General features: G+C 39.0%; 1 protein-coding gene across 2 annotated transcripts in view; it reads right to left on the bottom strand.

Moving 5' to 3' along the window:
* The window catches only part of GAREM1 (GRB2 associated regulator of MAPK1 subtype 1), a 183041-nt gene that overhangs the window by 27387 nt on the left and 132219 nt on the right, over positions 1-23435 (bottom strand). For both annotated transcript variants that reach the window (XM_037508686.2, XM_037508687.2), the window contains exon 3: positions 4990-5120. In XM_037508686.2, the coding sequence (XP_037364583.1) occupies positions 4990-5120 (131 nt within the window). The remainder of the gene's footprint in view (positions 1-4989; positions 5121-23435) is intronic.

Raw genomic sequence — 23435 nt, 5'->3', positions numbered from 1 at the left:
CATTTTGAGATGTCACAGAAAAAAAAAAAATGAACATCTCTGACATTATTATAAACTCACAACAGGAGGAGGAGATTCCTTTTCTGAAATGTCAAGTTAGAAACTACAAATGGTATTTTAAAGCAGGAATGATTGAACTATACTCTTAATAATAACAACAACAATCTCCCTCAAGAACATAAAGGTTTTAGCACCATGTTCGGTCACTTTCCAGGATGGCCAATACAAGCAGAAGAAAATGTACTAGTAAGCTGTGTTGATCTCTTAAAAGACAAACACAGCTAAAAGATGGCAGTGAGTAAAACAATTAGGGTGAATAGAATCTCAAGCAAACACATCACCATTAGTGCGTTTAAGATCTGTCTATAGCTGTTCTGTTAAAATGAATAAAGTAAGATACATTTAAGATGAACATAAGCTATCAAACTGATTGGCAAAAGGGGAGACAATTTCATCTTCTTTAGTATGGAAGTTTTAAAAAGGGGTTACTAATATGTTAATATAAAAAACACATGGAGTGCCTCAAATCTGTGACTTGGGGGCAAAACAGCTGATTTTCAGTAGCTTGGAAAAATCCAAAGTTCACCATCTAGGGGTATGCATCCAATTAAATTTCAGAACTAATGCTCACTTAATTCAGTGATGCCTTTCAGCCTTTTCAGTGTATCTTTAACACTGCTTCCTGGGACAATGCAACAATCCAATGCAAGTCTTGTTTCTTGTGAATACTGGTTAATACTTAAAAAAATTTCCTGTCCATACTTTACAGTGGCTTCTTTCAAGGGGTTCATTTGGGCAGATGCTATCTAATTAGAAACTCACTAATGCTGATGGAAAAGATCAAGTTAACTTGTAGGATTTTATATTTTAAATACTGGTATTATAACCTGGCATGAAATAAGATCTAGAAGTCTGCACATCTCACATTCAAAAAAGCTGCCAAGTCCTGTACTTCAGACCATGAGCATTTCAGAAATACAAAGGGCAGAAGGATTTGGGTAGGTAGTAATTACTGAACTCGTTCATTTAGATTTTTTAAAAAGAAAATGAATGGTGCAAGCTAGTGTGTCAATGTGAAAAGAAATTCTGATTGAAATCATGGGTCTAGTATCAACTCCACAAAAGGACTGTAAGGGAGCAGAAAGATGAGTGGATGGAATTAGGAGACCTGCCTTTGCTGCTAAGTTTTGGGGCTTCAAATGAATCAGTGAATTCAGTTAACTCCTATCTCTTAGCTTTCTTATTTGTTAAAAGATGGGGTAGGAACAGCCAACATGTAAAGGCCTTTCCAGATATAAAGTTTGATGATTAAAAAAACTAGAAGCCTGTAAACTTCTGGGCCCTGCTATATTATTTATAGTATTTTATGATTTTACTCTTGGTCATATTTCTCAGTATAGGCAAAGTCAATTGTCCCATAAATTCTCAGATTATTAGCTGTTTTTTTTTCTTACTCAAAAAAGACAAACCTGAAATTCTTCTTCCCACCCAATATGGCAGTTAGACACTATCCCCTGCCAAAAGCAGGTGCTACTGATTCCCTAGTAATCAGGAACTACTGATATGCAGGTGATAGGACTGTCACTTCAGCTCCCCTCCCAGATCTCATGGTGATGGCTCTTAAGAGGTCTGTGCAGACAGAAGTGTTGACTGGGAGCTGCATCTGACAATAATCTCCCAGCTCCTGAGAAGACACTTTCCCCAGCTGAGACAATGCAAACTTGTTATTTTGCCTCTGGGGAAATGTCTGTGGGAACAGCTGAAAGCATGGACCTCACTAGCTGGAATCAAAATAGCAATGTTATAGCATCCAGATTAGGGTATTGGGCTCCCTCAGACTGGAGAGCAGTCATTTTAATGTAGAAAGCCTTTGGGTGGCAGCAGTGAAGACAGGATGCCTCTTCCCCACTCAAAGAGCTACAAATCACCCCAAGCCAAATCGAAGGCAGCCTTTTTTTCTCTCCACAACTGTCACAGTAAAGACAGAGTTTAAATAAAGAATTAATTTGTTAGTCATTATTTTGATGACAGGAAAGATGTGTGGGAAGATTTCTCATCATCTCTGGGTGGGGTCTGCAAGGCTAGAAGAACATTTCAAAATAATTCACTAAGCATTAGTGATAAGACTTCAAAAAAAGTACTTGAGGTGAAGGGCTATTTTGTTATAACGATAAAAACAAATAGCTACATGTGCTGAGTTCTGAATATTGAAGCACTGGGTATAAAATACTAAATGAAAAGTAAGTGAAAATAGTGTGTGGTGGAAAATTTAAGAATGTGAAACTTAATTTAGTATGATTTTATGTTCTGAATCAGGGATTGGCAAACTTTTTCTTATAAGGCCAGAGAGTAATAATTTTAAGCTTTATGGGCCATATGGTCTCTGATGTAGCTACTTAAGTCTACTGTTGTATTGTGGAAGTAGCCACAGACAGCACTTCAGTGCATGTGCGTGTTCATGTGTATGTGTGCGCGCATGCGGGAGTGCAGAGGGCTGTGTTCCAACAAAACTTTATTTACAAAAATAGGTGGCTTGCTCAAGGGTTGCAATTTACCAACCCCTGTATGCAGGTATTTTGCAAGGCCCTTTACTGTACTATATTTAATTGTCATGATTTATACTTGTTTATTTATTGTTTACCTTTGCAATTGACTATGATCTCCAAGCAGGCAGATATTTGCATATTTATTATTTAACCACAAAGCCCAGAATAGCACAGAACATATAGTAGGTGCTCAAATATATTTGCTGTATTTAAAAATAAGCTGCATTATTTTTTCATTCTTTTCCTCCTCAGGGGAGTAAATAGGCACACCATTTCCTTATTCCACTTAATCAAATACACACTGCATATGTCTACATGCACACACTTGTAACCAATTTTTAGACCACGACTTCCAATATTTTTGTTTTTATGATAATGTAATAGTATCTAGACATCTTCCCCCAAATCTCCTTAGTTCATTTATTTACCTGGTTCTTTATTCACTAGGCACATAGACTTTTGTGTATTTATGCAAATTTCCCAAGGGGCCCTTATTAATTCTTCTTTGAATAGAATTGAAAGAATAGAATGATGTTTTACTCATTAGAATAAGTTGAATGTGGTAACATCTTAAAACTGTATAAGTGAAAGACTGGAGGTATTAAATATTTACGCACGTAAAGCATAGGGACTCAATTCAGATCCATTCAAGGGGCTACACGGATGCTGTAAATTTGTAACCTAAGCATCCATCTGTATCTTGGAAACCCAAATTTTTTTTGGTCTTAAATAAAATCAAAGTAAAACACACATACCATGACATCTACCATCTTGCCCATCTTTGAGTGTGCAAGTTACTACACTCACACTGTTGCAATGAAATTTTAAGTGACATCTCTATTACATACATTTAATCAACAGGGTCAATTATGGTGTCAGAATCTATTGGTTTCACTATTATTTTTTAATTATTACTGCTTTAATATAAATTCACAAAAATAGCTCCTGGAGGCATCTTTTAAAAATCTTTTAGATGAACAAAGTGTCACAAAAGATTATTAGATTTGAATACTTGAAATCTTAAAACTAATACAAAAAAGTTTTATGCTTGATCTCTCATTAGTTATCAGTAAATAAACTTTTTTTCACAAAATAGTTTTAAAGTATTAACTTACCTTTCTAAACATTTTTTTTTTCATTTAGGTAATTCTAAAAATAAGCTTCAAGTAGAGATTTAAATCATATCAAGACACTAATAAAAATATGATTTGATTAACTTCTGACCAATGAATCTTGCTAAGTTTGAAAATGAACATATTCTCACAAATCTTCAACATAAATGAATACAAGTTGTCTTGATGACTCATAAGCTGGACAAATGAAGGAATTAAAATTGTACAAATTTTGGAATATAAGCTTAATTTGGTTAGCAAAGAATTCCACAAAATAAAAAAAAAAAACCCTCATCCATTTTAACAGTAAAACTAGAAAAAGGGGAATAGAGCAGCTGTATTTTCCACTAGAAAAAGAATGACTTAGCCTAACCAATTGAATGAGCAAAGCATCCCTCCAGTGAGGAGGTTGTCTTGGGCATGTCTCTCCTTCCAGAAAAGTGTGGGTGGAGTGACTCACTCCTCAGGACACTGTTGTATTTTTGGGTTAAGTTACCATGCAGTCTGCTTTTCATACAGAATGGATTTCCAAGAAACAGGGATCTTGAAATATTCAGAGAAGGGTGACTTAGACTTTCTTTCACTATGAACATTTTCTACAACGTTGTAGTGTAATTGTGGGTGTTGCTGAAGAAAAACACTATGGATTTGCAGGCATCAGACTGAGCCTTGCTGGTGGCACTGCTGGCCTGGTTAGCCCCTCTTCACAGCAAGGCAGCTGAAGGAGGCTGCTCAACATGTAGAAGGGGATGGAACTGCCTCATGAAGAATGTCAGACAAACACAGCACAGTAAATGTCAGTTTTTCTCTGATGAGCAAGAATCAATAAATACTTACTGGGTAACAATCTAGAAATCAATTTTCCTAAGCAAACGGATACAGACAGCCTACAAAGAATGAAAAGAATATACGTGATGTCAGGACATGCTCTGGAAGGTACTCCCTTTCTTGAAGTGTTCAGTATTAGTTCATCACATGCCTTTTGCTTGCTCTAAGGGACTAACCAGCTGCATAGAAAAACTGGCCAAAAAACCGTCACATATTAGGGAATAAAGTGTGTCCCATACCCCAACCCTCCCCCCAACAACTTTTGATCTTCCTTGATTGTCATTCTAGCAGAAGAGAATGTGAATTAAGCACAGTAACCTGTCAGGGAGTCAGGTCAACAATAGCACATGCTGTTCTTAAAAAGACCAATTTTGGCCCTGACCCTAACCCATTAGGAAGATCGAACACTCCTATGAGGCACAGAAAGGCATTTACTGTGTACACAATGACCTGAAAGTTAAATGATTTTAGTGAAGATAAATATTTGGTTCTTCCAGAGTTACCTTCACGTTGAATGTTATTTCCTCCATGACGTATACACGCTCAGGAAATGCTTTCGCCACCTCCTCCACGCTGTTGAAATATTGCACTGGCTCCTTTATATCTCGGTCTTGTTCCAGCAGCTTGAATTGCCCTAAAATACACATTAAATGGAAGAGATGTGAGCGGTTGACGCTGGACAGCTGTCGCCGTGGTGACAGCATCCCTTTCCTCACCCCCACGCTTCTTTGTTAAAGACTTCTGATCATGACCATTTGTTAAAAAGTTACCACAGCAGAGGTTTTCTTTTTCTTTTCTTTCTTTATTTGTTTGTTTATATAAGCACTGGGTACAGTCAGAAGTGCGGGAGGGTGAGAGAATTCACCAGAGTCAGAGCAGAGAGCAAAAGCAGGCAGACTGACAAGGTACACTGCTGAGGAGGGCAGCGGGCGGCAGGATCGAACTCTCGCCCGGCGGTCGGGGATCGAACCAGCGCTGCGGAGGCTGCGGGCAGCTTTGCAACCCAGCGCTCAACCGCTGCGCCACCGGGGAGGCCCAGCAGAGGTTTTCTTAAGCTAGACTGTACATTTAAATTCAGCTTAAAAATGAAAACAAACATGTATTTTTTGGGTCCACACTTACAGTTTATTATCAGAGGTCCACAACCAAACAGAATGGATGCTTTCTTGTTATTTGATATCAAAGTGAAAGTTTATTCCGTTCTAAATGTTTGCTTTTGTTTTTGACAGCAAGTCACCTTGCCATTTAGTTGTGAGAAAGCCCACCCATATTACATTCTACCATGGCTGAGTGGCATGGAGGAACAACATTTTTTAGTTAGTTTTTAAAATTTTTACAGGGGCCTCCCCGGTGGCGCAGCGGTTGAGCGCTGGGTTGCGAAGCTGCCCGCAGCCTTTGCAGCGCCGGTTCGATCCCCGGCTGCTCCCCGGCCACCAGAGGAGGGTCCCACATGGCGCGCAGACCTCTCCTGCCGCCTGCTGCTCCCCTCAGCAGTGTACTTCGGTCCTTCTGCCTGCTCTGCTCCCCGCTCTGGCTCTGGTGAATTCTCTCACCCTCCCGCGCTTCTGACTGTACCCAGTGCTTGTATAAATAAATAAATAAATCTTTAAAAAAAAATAAAATAAAATTTTTACAAATAGAATACAATCCTGGAACTTTGGTTTTCACAACATTGATATCTTTGATTCTTACAATATGTGGGCAATGCTGAGGGCTCCCGAGTTGCTGTAATTTGTGATGTGCTACAGTACAGCGTGAAGCCTGAGCACAGACAGGCTGGCGGGGGTGGGAGGTGAGTGAGCCCCTCAGCATCTGGAGCAACATGTGGCTCCCTTCTTTCCTTTTTACTGCGTTGTATGAAATTCACGAGAGTAGAATATATGATCTTGGTATTCATAACTTGGGGGATTTGTGAAGAACTTTGAACATATTCCTAAAAATGTCAAGGATCTTGTATGTTGTTACAACATCTTTGATATTTATAATACCCCTGCCACACTCTAGAGGAATCATTTTCAGTTTAGAATAAAAGACCATATGTAATCAAGTCTAAGCTGTCATTTTCTGAATGCTGTTTATAATAGAACACTTGAAAACCTTGAAAAGGAACTAGAAGCTAGCATGCAGCAATCTCTGCAAGTCTATGGGGCATGAGGAAGAAATAGGGAAACTTTCATTTATACTCTCTATAGATCTACTAGGTAGAGGCATTATTCTAAATGCTGGAGAAAAATAGCCCAGATAAAAATCTTCATTCTCCTGAAGCTTATATGGTAGAAGACAGATGATAAACACAGCAAATGAAGATGTAACATGTTAGAAGGAGAGAAATTCTATTACATAAAAGGACAGAGTGAGCAGGACTCAGAGTGCAGGGTAGTCAGGATAAGTCTGACCAGGGAGCAACCTCTGGTGTGGATGGGAGCTGAGTTCTTAGAATTCTTTTTTTTTTTCCTTTTTCCTCTTCTTTTCTTTTTTAAAATTTTATATATTTTTTATATCACTTTTCATTTTTGTACAATGTATGCATTTTCATCTTGGTTAAAGTCCCTGTAAAATTCCCACCACCCTTGTTTTCTTTTTCTTTTTTCTTTTTATTATTATTTTTTAATTTTTTAACATCATTGTTCATTTTTAAACAATATTTGCCTCCCCCCACCCCCTCAGGTGTAGTCCCCATAGAGTTTCCTTCACCAGTGCACCCGTGCACCATCACCTCAGTCCCCTGTGCTTCTCCCTCCCTCCCTCCGATCCCTCTCCCACCTCTTCCCCTGCAGGACGTCTCTGATTCATAATTCTGTCTTTGCTTTGTTGTTTTGTACTGTTATTATTTTTTTACATTGATGTCTTATTTGGTTCCCCTACATTCCTGCTATAAGTGAAATCATCTGATATTTTTCTTTTTCCTTCTGGCTTATTTCACTGAGCATAATTTCTTCTAGCTCCATCCATGTTGCTGCAAATGGCATGAGTTTATCTTTTTTGATTGCTGAGTAATATTCCATTGTATATATATACCACATTGTCTTGATCCAGTCATCTATTTTTGGGCATTTGGGTTCTTAGAATTCTGAACACAGGTGATCGCCTATACAAAGCCCTCAGGTGTGTCGGGGGTTCTGCGGAGCATGTTGTCCATGTGGCTGGAGTAGGTGAGTAAAAGGGGAGAGGAGAGACAAAGAAAGAGAAATAACAAGAGGTCATATTATGCATGAATTTTAAAAACTGCAGCTCTTCATCTAAGTGGGATGGGGGTCACGGCAGGTGTGAGTGGAGAAAAGGTGATATGACCAAGTCACAGAAGGAGCACTCTGGGTGCCACCCTGAGAAAGGGCAGTAAAGGTGCAAGGCACTGAGGCAGAGACACCAGTTAGGAGGCTCCACAATAACCTACGTTTGTGATGGCAAGGGTTTGGAAGAGGTGATAAAGCATTAGGAGATTGGTCTGAGCAGCTGAAAGGGAGTTGCCATTAACTGAGATGTGCAGGTTTGGAGGTTGGGGATCAGGAGTTTGGTCTGGGGTGTCTATTAAACATACAGATGGTGATATCCCAGGAGCTCTAGGATGGATATATAAACTGGAGGTCAAAAGAGTGATCTGGCTAGAAATAATAAGTCTGGGAGTTATTAGCATATAGCTATTTAGAGGCATGCCACTTTCATGACAATGACCAGGTCTTCAGCATAGGCAGAGAAGAAATTTAAGGAGTCTTAGGAGCCTGAGGAGACTGAGAGTCTTAGGAGCCTGAGAAAGACTGGTCAGGGGAGTAGGAATAACAAGGTGTGTTCTAGAAACCAAGTGACCTAACTGTTTTGAATGAGAGTGGTGTCAAATGCCCTCATAGGACTGTGAAATGCAGTCTCAGAATGTTGGACTCAACAACTTGTATTAATTGTGGATTTTGAAATGAGCATGGAAGACCTAGGTCTGAATGAACTGATTTAAGAGAGACTGAGGATGGAGACTGGGAATATCAAGAATGGACACCAGTTCATGTACTGGGGAGTTTTGCTATAAAGGGGGGAAGAGATTGAAATGGAAGAAGGGGACATGGGATCTGGGGAGTGTTCTTATTTTTTTGTGATGATGATGGGAGCAGTGACAGCCTGTTTGGAGGGTGGTGGGAATGATCAACAGAGAGGGACACAGTGATGATGGCAGGAATTCCCAGAGCATATCCTTGAGTAGGCAGAAGGGATACTGGAGCAAAGGCTGCCCTTGGGGAGTTCTGAGATGAGCTCAGTAGCAGCTGGTGGAAGTTCCCTTTTATTGCTTCACTTTTTCCAGCAAAGTGGGAAGACTGCAGTTGACAGAGAAAGCATCAGAAAGAGAGAGAAGATTATGAAACATCCAATGAGAGTGAATAACCTATACCTTGGAAGTTCCCATTCGAGGTTCATGATCATGAATTAAAAGTGAAATGAGAGTATGATTGTGTTTTGTTTTCCAATATACAATGTAGAGGGTGGAGATTTCTATTCAGCAGGATTGTGAAACTGCTATGTGAGTACGAGATGTGAAAAAGAAGTGAAGGAATCAGGAGGTGTGCAAGGGGCTTCGGCTGGGAAAAGAAGGTCCCAAGATGTTGAGAGAGAAGGAAGAGGATGAAAAAAGTAGTGGGATTAGTGGGTGGCAGGTTCTGCTAGAGATGATTTCTATACCCTTGAGGCAATGAGCTCAAGAGCCAGGCAGAGGGCTGGGGTCAGAGTGGCCAATGGTGTGAGCATGGGCGGTAACTCACTGGAACCTGCAAGGCAGAGGACAGTAGTACCGCTGGAGAGAATGGCAGTGAGCCACGACTGAAAATTATGGAGCAATGAGGGTGGAATCCCAGCTCTGGGAAGTGGGTAATACAGTCTGATGACAAGAGATTTAAAGCTCAGAGATTTTAGGGTGCAGTGTGGTAGAAAGGGTGACAGCAAAGAGGTCACTTATACCCTCTCAGTGTGGGGGACCAAAAAAATTAGGGCTACCACCTTCGAGGGCTGCAAGGAAGCATTGCTCACCGGGCATACACACGTTTGCATTCAGTAAGGTAAAAGTAACTTCAAGAAGAGTTTAATGATATAGGGGTTTTGCTGGTGATGGTCCTTGAGAGTTTTCAGGAGTTAAGGAGGCAGGTGATGAGGACGCAGTTGAGGAAGTGCCTAGATGTGAAGTAATCACTGATGTATCATTAGACGTATGTAGGGATATGAATAATGCACTTGAAAATACAGTAGAAATATGTGCACTGAAATACTTTTCACAAAAATTTTCTTTAAAAAATCCCAAAGATTATGGCAATTTTAGTGCTTCTTACTTAAACAAGTTCTTTCACAAAACAAATTAAACTTTTCATTTTTCTACCTGGTCTATGCATATGGTCTTAATAATTATGGTGTACCTATAAATTTTATACTCTGCTCATTCCTATATGATTTTTAATATTTCCCCAGATGACTTATAATGCTTGTGTAGTGTTTCATAATGGTTATTCAACTATTTTTCTATTCTTACATGAGTTAGGTGGTTGCCTAATTTAAGTGCAAACTGCCACTTACAGCTTTTATGATAAGGACAAATTACTAATCCTCCTGAGCCTGTTTCTTTTCCTGTAAAATGGGGACTGTTCACAGAGCTTTGAGGATGAACTGACATAGGCATTTAAAGCACAAAACCAGGTAGCAACTCTCAGCTCCCCTTCTCCTTCTAGAGATGCACATTTTCTTTTCTCTTTTTGGCTCATGTTTTTGGATTACACTTTCTAGAGAGGTATTATTAAGTCAAAGGAAATCACACAATTCTTTGATTTTAATATGCCTGACACCATTTCTTTCTAAAATGCCTAAATCAATTTCTATTTCTACCAGTAGCCAATGTTAATCCTAGCTGGACCACAATCTGCCAGCATTGTGTATTTACTACATTAGAGAATTCAGAGGCATTGAATAGCCTCTCTTTCTGTATTAACCTACATTTCTTTGAAGATCATGAAAACATTTGAATTTTTTGTGCAACTGTATAAATACATAATATATTTGATAGAGTCTAAATTTGGCTTAACTTTTGGAGACATATAAGAGCCTACAGGTTATTCGCATTTGCACATTTACACCTTATTCACAACTAAACTCAGGGAAAGACAATGCTTCACATACAATAGGTATGTAATAAATGTTTACTAAATGAAAGACAAAATTACTTTGGTCTTGGTATTGACAAGCAATAAAGCAACCCACTAGTTAACTGCAGGTCTCAAAGTAATAAATAAAAGGTCAATTACATTACTATAGAGAGGCTGGCTGGTTTGCGAACATCAAATGAATGTTTTCACTTGGAGAAAGAAAACAATGGCAGGCATATTACTAGCTTATTTAAAAATCTTTATCAGAATACTGTATCCAGCCTCAAGAAATACTTTTCAGGGACTAACCCAAGCAAAGAATAACTAGATAAAGAGTTGGAACAGTGACCTTTCAGCATTAGAATATGAAATACAAGGGGACATAGGCAGTCATTCAAATTTATAGGTCCAACCAGAACCATCTGCCAGAGATGGTGGATATGTGCCAACATTCCAATTATCTGTAATTATGATTTATATTTTCTAATTTTTAGAAGAGTAAGAAAAGAATTGTAGATTTGGAATGCGAACACATTTCAAGCAATCATTAAACCAGCTATAGCTCACGAAGCCTGCAAATGATATTATTTTTTCATGAGTATGAAATGGCTTTATTTATTTTCAATTTGGATAATTTAGAAAAATTTTCCTGAGACATGGGGAAATGTGTGTATGTGCCAAGCTCGCATTTAGTTAGTGGTCTGCAAATGTTCAGTCCTTTGAGCTAAGGGATCACCTGAGAGCTACATGCATATGCTAAATGCCATTTTGTTCCTTCAGAAATGCATTCATAGACCAAGGGTGTGTCACTGCACCCTGCCAGTTCTGCAATAAATGAGACATTCTCCTCTGGACTAGCACTGTTGAGCATACACGCAATGCAAGCAACAGAGGCAATGACAAATTTTCTAAGAGTCACTTAAATGAAGTAAAAGAGAAATTAATTTTCATGTTTTATTTAAATCATTAATCTAAGGGCCTTCCTGATGGCCTAGGGGTTAATTCTCAGGGCTACCACTGCAACAGCCTGATTTGGATTCCCGGCCAGGGAGCTAACCCACATGGCAGCGCAGACCTCTCTTGTCTCACCCGCTGCTTCCTTTAGCAATGTATTTCAGTAGATCCACCTGTTCTGCTCCTCAGTCATCCTCTGGTCCTCTGTGCCTCTCGCCTACACCCCAGTTCTTCTATGCAAAAATAAAATCTTAAAAAAAAAAAAAACAAACCACTAATCTAAATTCAATGTAAGACTCATTCAAGAGACATTTTATATTCATTTTTTTGCATGAAGTCTATTAAATCTTGTGTTTGGTTTACCTACCTAAGCACACAATAGCCACACATGGCTAGTGGCTGCCACACTAGCCAGGACAGATCCAGAACATCTGTGTTCCTTAAAACTGTGATTGCAGATACTGTTCTTGTCTTTAAATAAAGATCAGGTGACAGAGTCCTTTTAAGGGAAAAAATGTCTCTCTCTTCCAAACAGGATAAGAAATAAACAGGATATGAAATAAAAGCTTTAGAACTCTTACACTTTCTTTTTCTTGCTTTGCTGATATTTTGGTTCAAATAAGAAAACTTGGGTTTCTTGATATAACTACCTCTATCCCGTAAACACCATTTTCCTTCTCTCCCAATTTGGGGACTTGTTCTTTATGCATTCCTTAGATCTTTTTCTACTGTATCTGTGATTTTGGCATGTGAACCAAATGAAGGAAGAGATTTAGTATGCTGTAGCATCAAATTGAGCTGTCTGAACCCTAAACTTCTAGTCCCACCTGTGTTTGTCATTTCATTGGACAAGACGTCAGAATCATATGGACACAGGATACACATGGGAGCACTTATAAGGAATATTCTGAGAAGATAAACATACATGTAGGGTAAAGAAAATGTCAGGCTTTTCTGCCCTTCCGCCATCAGGATAGATGGATGCTTGTCCTGAATGCATGCCTGATGGCGGGCACCTGGAATAGGGTGGGGGGGCCTAGGTAGATGGGATTCAGCTGAGCTGAGACTGTGCTTTTTTTAAGGGCGGCATCATGGGGACGCCAGCAGCAGCAGCAGCAGCAGCAGAAGCCGAAAGAGAAGAAGCCCGAAGCAGAAGCAGAGAACGCCAGAGAGCCCAGATAGAGTGAAGATTTGCTGGGGGCTGGGAGGATGGCCAGCCTCCCAGCACCCCTGCCTGCCATATGCCTGGTGAACCCCAATAAAAGACCTGCAAAAACTCACTAAGGACTCTGACTCCTCCTTTACCCGGTCTGCATGGGATCAGAAAACCTGCCCTGTGGTCCTTCCTGCCTTTACAATACACCAACAAGGAATATTCTGAAAAAATTAACACACACCAATGAAAGAATAAGAACAGTAGCAGCTAAGGTCTGAACACATTATACTTCAAAAAATAGATTCCTTTTGGTCAATCTTTTTACTATTATATATCAGTGAGCTGCTCTCTGTTTTCCATACATTTCTTCAGACTGTCCTGGAAGATTTTAGTTGGCATGGGTTTTTTTGATATACTATTATTATTTCAAACATGTTGTCTTATGTTTAATTATCTAAAACCAAATAATTATTTTACATTTTTTAGACACTACAAATGTCTTTAAAGTATAAATATGTCAAATGACTTGATGTTTTAAACACTGGGTCACAGTATACATGTGGCTTCCGATTGCAGGGGTTGGCAAACCTGTTCTGTAAATATTTTAGGCTTTCTGGGCTAAATGGTCTCTGCCACAAGTACTCAACTGGGAATGTATCTCGAAAGCAGCCACAGACAACATGTAAACGATTGAGAGCAGCAATGTTCCAATCAAATTCTATTTACAAAAACAGGCAACAGGTCAGATTTGGCCCTCGGTAACATGGTTTGCTGACCTTCTGTTCTGCTGGAAGAAGTTGGAAGCATAGATCGGGAAAGAGGCAAGAAGACAGGATATTAGAGATGGAAATGGCCAGTCCTTAAAGCACAAAAACACCAAATGGTTGTATGAGTCTCATGTAAGTTACCTGAAACCACATCCTAAGGTTTATCCAATGACAGGTTTTCCCTTTTTTTTTAAAAAAAAAATTATTTATACAAGAACTGGGGTGCAGTCAGAGGCACGGGAGGGTGACAGAATTCACCAGACACAGAGTGGGGAGCAGAACAGACAGAGGACCGAAGACACTGCTGAGGGGAGCAGCAGGCGAGGCAGAAGTGGTCTGCCGTGCCACGTGGGTTTCTCCCTGGCGGGCCGGGAATGGAACCGGCACTGCAGAGGCTGCGGACAGCTTCACAGCACTGCGCTCAACCCGCTGAGCCACCAGGGAGGCCCCAATGACAGGCTTTCCTATAAATAGGATTCTAAACTCAAGAATTTAAAGATGTAAAAGTGAACCTCATTAGAATAATGCAAATGACCAACAAACAAATGCCTACATTCCTCCTTGTATCTTATAAGACCAAATATCTATTTACAGTTACTTGGCTTCTCTTTTATAAAAGAGACTGAGATTCTCAAATGAGTCAACCTGAAGAACTCTGAAAGATGTTGAGCTACTGTGTTCCTATGTTTTCTGTTGATGGCGACAGCTTGGAAGTCGAAACTTTGGTTCAAGTCAAACCATGGAGACAATCTACAGTTAAGAGCCAATTCCCTGCCGAAATGTGAAATCAATTTACATAACACATATTCCCACAACCCCCACATGGAGGAACTAATTTTTTAACAGACCATTTCATGAATAACAGAGTCTTTGTGCCACCAAATAAAAACATTTGGAGTTGGTGGAAACATCTGTTCTGAGATGTTACTGTCAAACTCCATTCCTGCAGAGGGAGGAAACTTCATTGTCTTACAACAGCTTTGATGATTTCATAAAATGTCTCTATTGTGAGAGCTCTTCCATCTGCAGGATCCCAAAACTCCCAAGACTACTTCACCACCAAATGACAAGTTCACTGATTAGTTTAAATAAATTAAAGGAAATATTCAAAAGGTAAAGATTGGTACTGTACTGTACTGCTCTCAAGATGCACTTCTAAAGCTGTATCACATAATCAATATGTTCACAAGAAATAGCAGAAAATTACATTTTCTGGGTGTTGTGTCCCTCGAGATAATCACCGTGATTTACCTCAAAATGAAGGAGGCATTAAGCACAGTGAAGCAGTCTGAGTCCTTTCCTATCTGAGGCATCTAAGTTTCAAGCACCTGTGCCATGCTGAAGGGTTATGTTACAACACACTCCTTTTTACTTAGAGAAAAAAGTCACTTGTCAGTAATGAAAAATGGAAAAATGTTTGCTAATTAAGAAGATAGCAACAATGCTGAGATGCACAGAAATAACAGGGAGAGCTAGAGTTGGTTAAATTCAGGCCTCTTGTGTTTGTTCTTGGCTGGGAAGTTACGGTCAGAAGTCAGTAAGAAGCACATTCTGGGTCATTGGAAAGATGACGCTTCCCTGGTCTCCATCAATTGTAGTAAAAGGCACAACATGTGGCAAAGCTTCTGATTCAGCTTCTGTGACTGTTTGCCATCCATTCAGCACAGTGGCCAGCTTTATGTATAAATAAAAAGAAACAGAATGAGAGCTGAGGCCTCCAGTTCCTCTGTGGGCCTACTACTGAAGTGAACAACATTCTACTGCTGTTTCCCTCAGTGCTGGGAGCAGAAAAACATACAAACCAGTACAAAATGATAAAATAGAAAAGAAAGCAATATCAAGAATGGCACCAGAACATCAAAGCAACCTAAGTGAGGTGAACATGAGTAAAATGGTTAAGAAGAAGGAACTCCAGAATGCTGAGAACACCAGAATGCTGTGTTATTCTGTGTGGTGCCCCTAGTGTGTACCCTACATGGCATGAAGAAGGTGCTTACTAAATAGTGAATGAATGAATGAATTCTTCCCGACATTAAGAGATAGGCCATCATCATTAAGTTAGATGGTTTTAAGTCAGTTGTGCAAATGAAATACTTTTCAAATGGTTCAGATAACTGGACCACTGAACATTTCCATGCGTGATGAGAAGAGCAATTCTCAAGTGTTAGAAATAATAAACAAGTTGCCACTATCCAAAAAGTATATGAACCTGGGCAGAAATCTACACCTACACTCAAGATTTAACTTCAAAAATACTCTTATGTATATGTGCAGGCTGGAGTTTCCATAGACTTGAAATGTAAAAGTTAAGGTTGCCAAGTAAAAGACGTTATTTTGAACTGTACCAAACAATACATGGCCTCTTTACAAAGTTTTATAAATGTTCACTTCCACCTACAAAGGGTTGAAAACATATTTACCTAAACCCTGCACTCATATTGCTGATGTTGATGAGTTTTTTAAAGTGATATGAAGAGTTTTAAAGGTTATTTAATATATGTAATCACCAAAAATTCAAGTAGCACATGAGGTTATAAAAGTCTCCTTCTCGTTCTTATCCCCTGATTTCCTTCCTGGGGCAATGCTAGCATTCTCTTATACATCGAACCAGAGATTATATCTGACACAATCTATCTGCACACACGATGCCATTCTTTTCAAAGCAAAAGGCAGCATTCTGTACAGTTCTTTAATCATTCCATAAAAAATGGTTTCATTCTTTTTATGAGTAGCACAGTATTCTCCTTGTGCAAATACCATAACTGATTTGACCAGTTCCCTATTGATGAGCATTCGGATTTATTCCAATCTTCTGTACAGTGATATTAAAGTCAGTTTCCTTTTACTGTAGGCTTTGTTTTAATTGCATGTACCTTGGTGGGAAACACCTAAACGTGAAATTCCTGGGCCAAAGGCTAACTACATTTATATTTTTGATAGGTGTTGCCAAACTAATTTTTATAGATTATTCCCACTTATATCCCACTAACAATGTGTTTCCTCATACACATTTCCTAACACTCTACTGTCAAACTTTTAAAAATTATCATTACCAATCTGATAGGTGAGAAACAGTATCACATTGGCATATTAATTGCATTTTTCTTATTATAAAGGTGAATGTGATTTTTTATGATAATTAAGTAACTTACAGGCCACATTTTGTTCATTTTCATTACCAAATTTAGAAATATCTGCTTAAACATAATTAAAAAAATAAAAACACAAACTTGAAATACTACAGAATAGCATTTCCTATTTTGAAACTAATTTCCTACAGCACCTCTAGTCAGTGACTCAAATATTTTCTGGAAAGGAGGAACAGAAGTGGAACTGGGGGAAAAGAAAGAAAGGTAAAGGACAAATCTGAGTACAAAGGGTCAAAATATAACAACAGATAATGAATCAAAGCCAAAGAAAAGAAAGAAATCATCAACCAAAAAAATAATGAATTTCATCATAAACCATAGGTGGGTGTTTATTTCCCCATTTGAGATTATACAAAACAAGTAAGTGATCAGATCATCACTTTCAATTCTGGAACTCCATCCTTGACCTTAATTAGACTGATACTCAAAACAGAATCATTCTAGGAAATATGCTCAAGCCAGTCAAGCTATTTGACACCATGCAAATGGTTTCTGTATTCTTTGAAATGCGTAAAGTACATTTTTCATTGCAACTAATAGGTCTGTTGCTTCTTCAGAAATATCAGGAATTTTCAGGAGCACAAATATTGTAAACATGATGGAATCTTAAAAGCTCTTGGATTTGAACATAGTTGTTAATATGTTATGGTAGAAATATCAGGGTCATCTTTTCTATATTCTTTTCCCCTAAACCTTGTTCTTTCTTTGCTTGAAATCTCTGTCCTTGGCATTCACTGCTACCATTCTGGTTTTGATCATATCACTTATTTAAGGCATTATTGTTTCAGATTTCAAACCCATCTCTATTTCTGCCCTTCCATTATTACTTTACTCATCTTAAAACACAACCTAAATGGATTTCATCTACTCAGAGACTTAAGTGTTCAGTATGAACTTGTAAAATAAATGAATAAAAAAATGAACACTTAGGGCCTCCCTGGTGGCGCAGGCTGTTGAGCGCCGCACTGTGAAGCTGTCCGCAGCCTCTGTAGTGCAGATTTGATCCCGGCCCACCGGCAAGAATCCCACGTGGCGAAGCAGACCTCTCCTGTCTCGCCCGCTGCTCCCCTCAGCAGTGTATTTTGTCAGTCTGCCTGTTCTGTTCCCCGCTCTGTCTCTGGTGAATCCTCTCACCCTCCCGTGCATCTGGCCTGTACCCCGGTTCTTGTATAAATAAATAAATCTTTTTAAAAAAAGAACATTTAATAGCTATTCAATTCATAACTCAAGTCCAGGTTATTCTGCCTCAGTTTTCATGTTCCTCTGTGATTTGGCTCCTTTTAGCTTCTGCAAATGTTTCCCTGATGCCTGTGCAATCAATACTTGTTCTTCCCCTTTGCCTGGGATTTTGTTCTTTGCTCAGTCTGTGCAAAATTTTGATCCTTTCAGTGACATAAGTTCTTTGCATGACATCTCCTCCTCTCTTATTTTACTTCTCCCACTCTCAAGTCTCCTGGGAGAGCTCTTCTTTCTTCTAGACTCCAACAACCACCAATAAGCTGACTACAATGCACCAACCTTCCCTGCAGACAAATCACTCCTGAATTCCACATCAGTTTACCCAGTGTCTGGTATATATCTCCAGTGGATCTCAAAATCGACATGTGTGAAGCCGAACTCATCTTTTTTACTTCTTGAACCAAGCAACCACTCGAGTCAGAACACTAGGCAGTCATCCTGACTCCCCACCTTCCCCCAACCTCTCATATCCAACTGTATTCAATTCTATTCCCTTTCCTAACATGACCAATTCCCTATCTCGTGACTGCTGCAGATTCCCAAGCATATCACTATTCACCTTGGCCAATTTTCCTAGTTGTTTTGCCTTCCATTCCAGGAAACTGTCCATAAAAGACAGTTCCATTCCAGGAAACTATCTTTTGCACCATTGCTTAAAATTAAAATATAACCATATTTTAAATGAGAATAATTTGCTGAGGATTTATTTATAACTGGATAATTGATAATGGTATGATGGGCTGCAGGCTATGGATAGTATCAGAATAGATGGTGTCAGTCCTCTAAGGTCTGTGAGGTCTAGGAACTTGGGGAGGGACTTGTTACTAAAAGGAGAAAGTTATATAAATAAGTTCATCTTGAGAAAAGGAGGCCCATCAGTACCCTGGTGATCTTTCAAGGGAGGAAGTTAGGAGAATAAAAACCGTGACCTTACTCTGCCCATTTTCTGCTAGGGCTATTTATCTACTGGGTGAACTTAACTGGAAAGCAAAGGACATGGGAGTCTGCTGACTCAACCCTACATGTCAGCATATGAGGTGGAACAGTGTGGCGGAAGTAGAGAACAGACCGATGAAATTTAGGAGATTAAAAAAACGTGGGTGGCTTTCCACCTCCTAAGAAACTTAACTACTTAGTGAATACACATATTCTCCAAGCCCCTTGCTTTCTTCTTCTTATGCTAAAACCCGCCTGGATCCATCCATGGGGAACTATACCTCTTCTCATACAAATTCACAATCTGGAATTTCCCTCCTGTTTATAGATCTAACATAACTATTAGGAGCAAATTCATTAAAGACTTACACTGTTGACAATTCTCTGGACATATTCTGAGCTCCTTCTAATTCTATTTCTGGAATGCCAAATATATTCAAAATAAACAATGTTGTAAAATAGGATGGTAGTTCTTGCCTGACTCTGAAAGTCAGAATATGTTAAATGCAAGCACTGACTAAGGATTAGAGAAGAGAATCACCTATCAAATGGCCAGCTTCTTCTTTTTAATTTATATCTTTTACGTCATTGTGTATTCCCTGTAAAATTCCCACCACCAGTTCACCTGTGAACCATCACCATAGTCCCTTGTGCTCTTCTCTTTCCTATTTTGATCCCTTTTCCTTCCCCTCCCTCGTAGAATGTCTCTGATTTATGATTGCCTACTAATTTTATGTTTTTATTATTATTATTGTTATTTTTTTCCCTGATTCCTTATCCTTATTTGATTCCCCTATATTCCTCTTGTAAGTGAAACCATTCGATATTTTTCTTTTTCCTTCTGGCTTATTTCACTAAGCATGATCCCATCTAGCTCCATTCATGTTGCTGCGAATGCATAAGTTTATCTTTATGGCTAGCTTCTTAGGGAAGAGACTAGATCAGATGTATAAAGACAAAATGGAAAAGAAAGAGGAGCCTGAAGCCCTTAACAAGTAGTTAACTTATTTTCATTCTAAAGGCCACACACACATGACCTCCCTCAACTACCCATGGAGGTAGCTACGCAGAGATTAGAGATTGTACCTGTGAGAAAACTGAAGTGAGCAGAGATTAAGGAATATGCTTTTAGTCACAGCAAACTCAGGATCATAACATATATTAGGGCCCCAAGTCTACTTTTATTGTACTGCTCCCCCCAAAATGCCAATACCTCTTTGCTTAGAATGAGGTCAAGAGGGTAAGGGCTGGGCTATGTCTTGTTGTTATATAAAAAAAAAATACACAAGGGCCTCCCCTGGTGGCACAGCAGTTGGACGCTGGGTAGCAAGGCTGCCCGCAGCCTCTGCAATGCCGGTTCGATCCCCGGCCACTGGCGAGGGTCCCACATGGCGCGCAGACCTCTCCTGTCGTGCCCGCTACTCCTCTCAGCAGTGTATTTTGTCAGTCTGCTTGTTCTGTTCTCCCCCTGGCTCTGGTGAATTCTCTCACCCTCCCGGGCTTCTGACTGTACTCAGTGCTTATATAAATAAATAAATAAATAAATAAATATTTAAAAAAAAGAAAAAAACACAAAAAAGTTAATGGGAAGAAGGGTCATTTGCCCTTCTTTATATATATATATAAATGAGTTCATCTTTGATGAAGTGTAAAGGACTATTTAGATTGTTATGTTTAATCCCCAAAATGACCCTGGCAATTGGTTGAATGATAAAAATGTATCTTCATTTAAGCATGATTCGGGGTAACTAAAACCTGGAAGGTATATGATGTCAAGAATTTATCAATTCTGTGGAACCGAACTCAGCTACCCTTTTCAGTTGGTGGAACCAGCATTATAGGAGAAGGCCAGGTAAGCAACTGATTTCAGAACCAGAGGCTACATTCAAAAATCTACATAAAAAAGAAGAACCAACAGCTGAGGTTCTAACATGTAAAAAAACAATTTTGTTTGAAACAATTTCCTTCTGGAGAATAGAAAATGATCTATTTATCTACATAAAAAGTTAAGAATGGCAAAAAAATTTTATTTCTAAGATTTTATATCACGTATTTTGAAAGGTGAAGGGTGAATAGAAAATGGGGCAGAGAGGAGAAAAAGAGAAGGCAGATATGAAACACAGATAAAACAGAGTAAATAGGACATAGAAATCTACACAAGAAGACGAATTATATGCAGATAAACACAATGTTAACCCAGAGAGCGGATTAGAAGACCACAGCAAAGCAGATGGGCAAAGTATGGATATATACAACATAGACACAACACAAACTTTAAAACTGATGTCATTTTACAACTTCAGGCAAAAATAAAGGCTACTCTATAAAATCATAGTTGATGGCTAGAAGTTCTCAATACTATGGTTCTTATGATGTGTGCTCCTCTCCTCTGCCTTATGGAAGTACTTAAAAAGGAAAACGAGAGCCAAATTGCACGTCCAAAATGTGGGGAGGCTGAGGAAAACTCAAGGACTTTAACATTCCACCATTATTTCTCTATTGAAACATGACCCCATTCTTGGCTTCTTATTTGCTCCCTTTTCCACAGTCCAACAGTAAACTCCCACACACCAGTGGGACCACAGACGAGAGACAATAATACAAGCAGCTGCTCAAGCTGTGGTTTTCATTAGGAAAAAAAGTGCCTTGATTATAAGGGATTTAGTTTTTAACCTTTGGGCCAAGACTGAAGTAATTAAAACTCCATGCACAGAATGTGAATAGTTTCTTGAAAGTATGAGTTAGGGCTCACTCAGGATAGTCAGAGGGGGATGGGTAAGAGTACAAATTTTAACATCCACTTTGTCTCAGTGTAAGGACTTGGATGTGGAAAAGCTAGCAAAGACACAAAATAAAATATATGATATGGTTCTATATTGTATTGCTGTAAAGTTGAGAGAGATATTTTCACCAGATTTTTTAGCTATAAAAAGCAAGGCAATCAAGTCATAAAAACACACAGAGAAAACTTGAATACCTACAACTAAGTCAAAGAAGCTAATCTGAGAAGGCGACATCCTGTGTGATTCCAATTATATAACATTCTGGAAAAGGCAAACTTAGAGAGTAAAAAGATTAGTGGTTTCTAAAGATTAGTAGGGAGGGCGTAAAGAAGGGATGACTAGGTAGAGCATGTCAGATTTTTAGAGCAGTAAAAATACTGACACTATAATGGTAGATAAGCATCATTATACATTCTTCCAAACACATAGAATGTTTAATAGGAAGAGTGGATATTAATGTAAACTATGGTGTTTAGGTGATGATGATGTGTCAATGTACATTCATCCATGGTTGAAAATGCCCTCTTTGGAGCTCTTTAGAGGGGGAAGCTGATCGTGATGGAAACAATGCATGAATGAGGGCCAGGGAGTACCTAGATTATCTCTGTATTTCATCTTAATATTGCAGTGAACATAAAATTGCTCTAAAATAATAAATTCGCTAAAACAACAAGGCATCTCCCTAAAGGTGTACATTTGGTACAAGAGCAGCACTGAGGTATGACCATATCCCCAGAGCCAGGCACATTCTGTTTCTGCGACTCAGTGATTCCCAATTCGGCATGTGCTCAGAGGTTATCACATGGCCTCTACATCACACAGAAACTACTTTGGAGTTGAAATCCTGTCTTTCCCTCCTCCTGCAATTTGGACACCTCGGTTTTTCTACTACTTCTATAATACAAGGGCAATGATATCAATTATCAGATTAAAATTATATAAAGGGCTTAATACAGTAAGTAACACATGAGAAGGGCTCAATGAACATATATCAGGAAGAAGTCAAAGGTCATGAATGAAAAGCACTGTAATTTTGCTACTATCCTGATATTCTTACTGGTTAAGAAAAAGATGTTATTCATCCAGGAAAAGACTGAAGATGAGAGACATCAAAAAGCAAATTTCATATAAAAAAGTATCACAACTGGTAGTCTGGTTCACTGGAAGAGAGAGAAATTGCAGAATGTGGTATTTCGGGTGGTGCACTACCCCCTGGTGAGATTCTGGTTCTGGGAAAGATAAAGAATGACAGATAAAATGTTATCTTTTCTATGACAAGCTGTCTATTGAACCTTCTGCTCAGTGAAGAGCAATTCCAACCAAAATGTCACTTGCTTAAGATATAAGTAATCTAGTTTGCCTATAATTTTTTTACAATAGACCAGAGTCCTATGTTTATTAGGAATCAGTCAAAACTAAAAAAAAAAAAAAGAAAGAAAGAAAGAAACTCTGGTAAAGTAAAAAGGCATACATGACAGAGAGGCCCTCATCCTTGTCAAAACTTCTGCTTTTAATTTTAAAAAAGGAGAAGCAGCAGCCACGCTTTGGCACTGTCAACCTGGAGCTCCATTTGTGCTCAAGTGTTCAGCATGTTTTCAAACAGTCAATACACACCTTTAACTATAAACCAGGGGCAGAAAGGGCCCCTCCACCCCCACACCAAAGAATTGTGCTCTCTCTTCCCTTTAGTCACTGCTGACAAAACCTCCCTGCCCTTCTGCTCCCTTCTTCCAATACTTGTTCACCCACTGCCTCCATTTCTTTTCACCACCGATCTGTCTTTCAGGTTTTGTCCCTATTCCATGTTAAACAGGCTGTGGTGCAGTGTAGGGCTGCACTCAGTAAAATATTCCATCCA

The sequence above is a fragment of the Talpa occidentalis genome, unplaced genomic scaffold (genome assembly GCF_014898055.3).
Source record: "Talpa occidentalis isolate TD23 unplaced genomic scaffold, MPIMG_talOcc4v2.1 talOcc4.13, whole genome shotgun sequence".
NCBI classification, from domain to species: Eukaryota; Metazoa; Chordata; class Mammalia; order Eulipotyphla; family Talpidae; genus Talpa; species Talpa occidentalis.
Note: the sequence above shows the minus strand (reverse complement) of the source record. Positions and strands in the feature narration are given on the sequence as shown.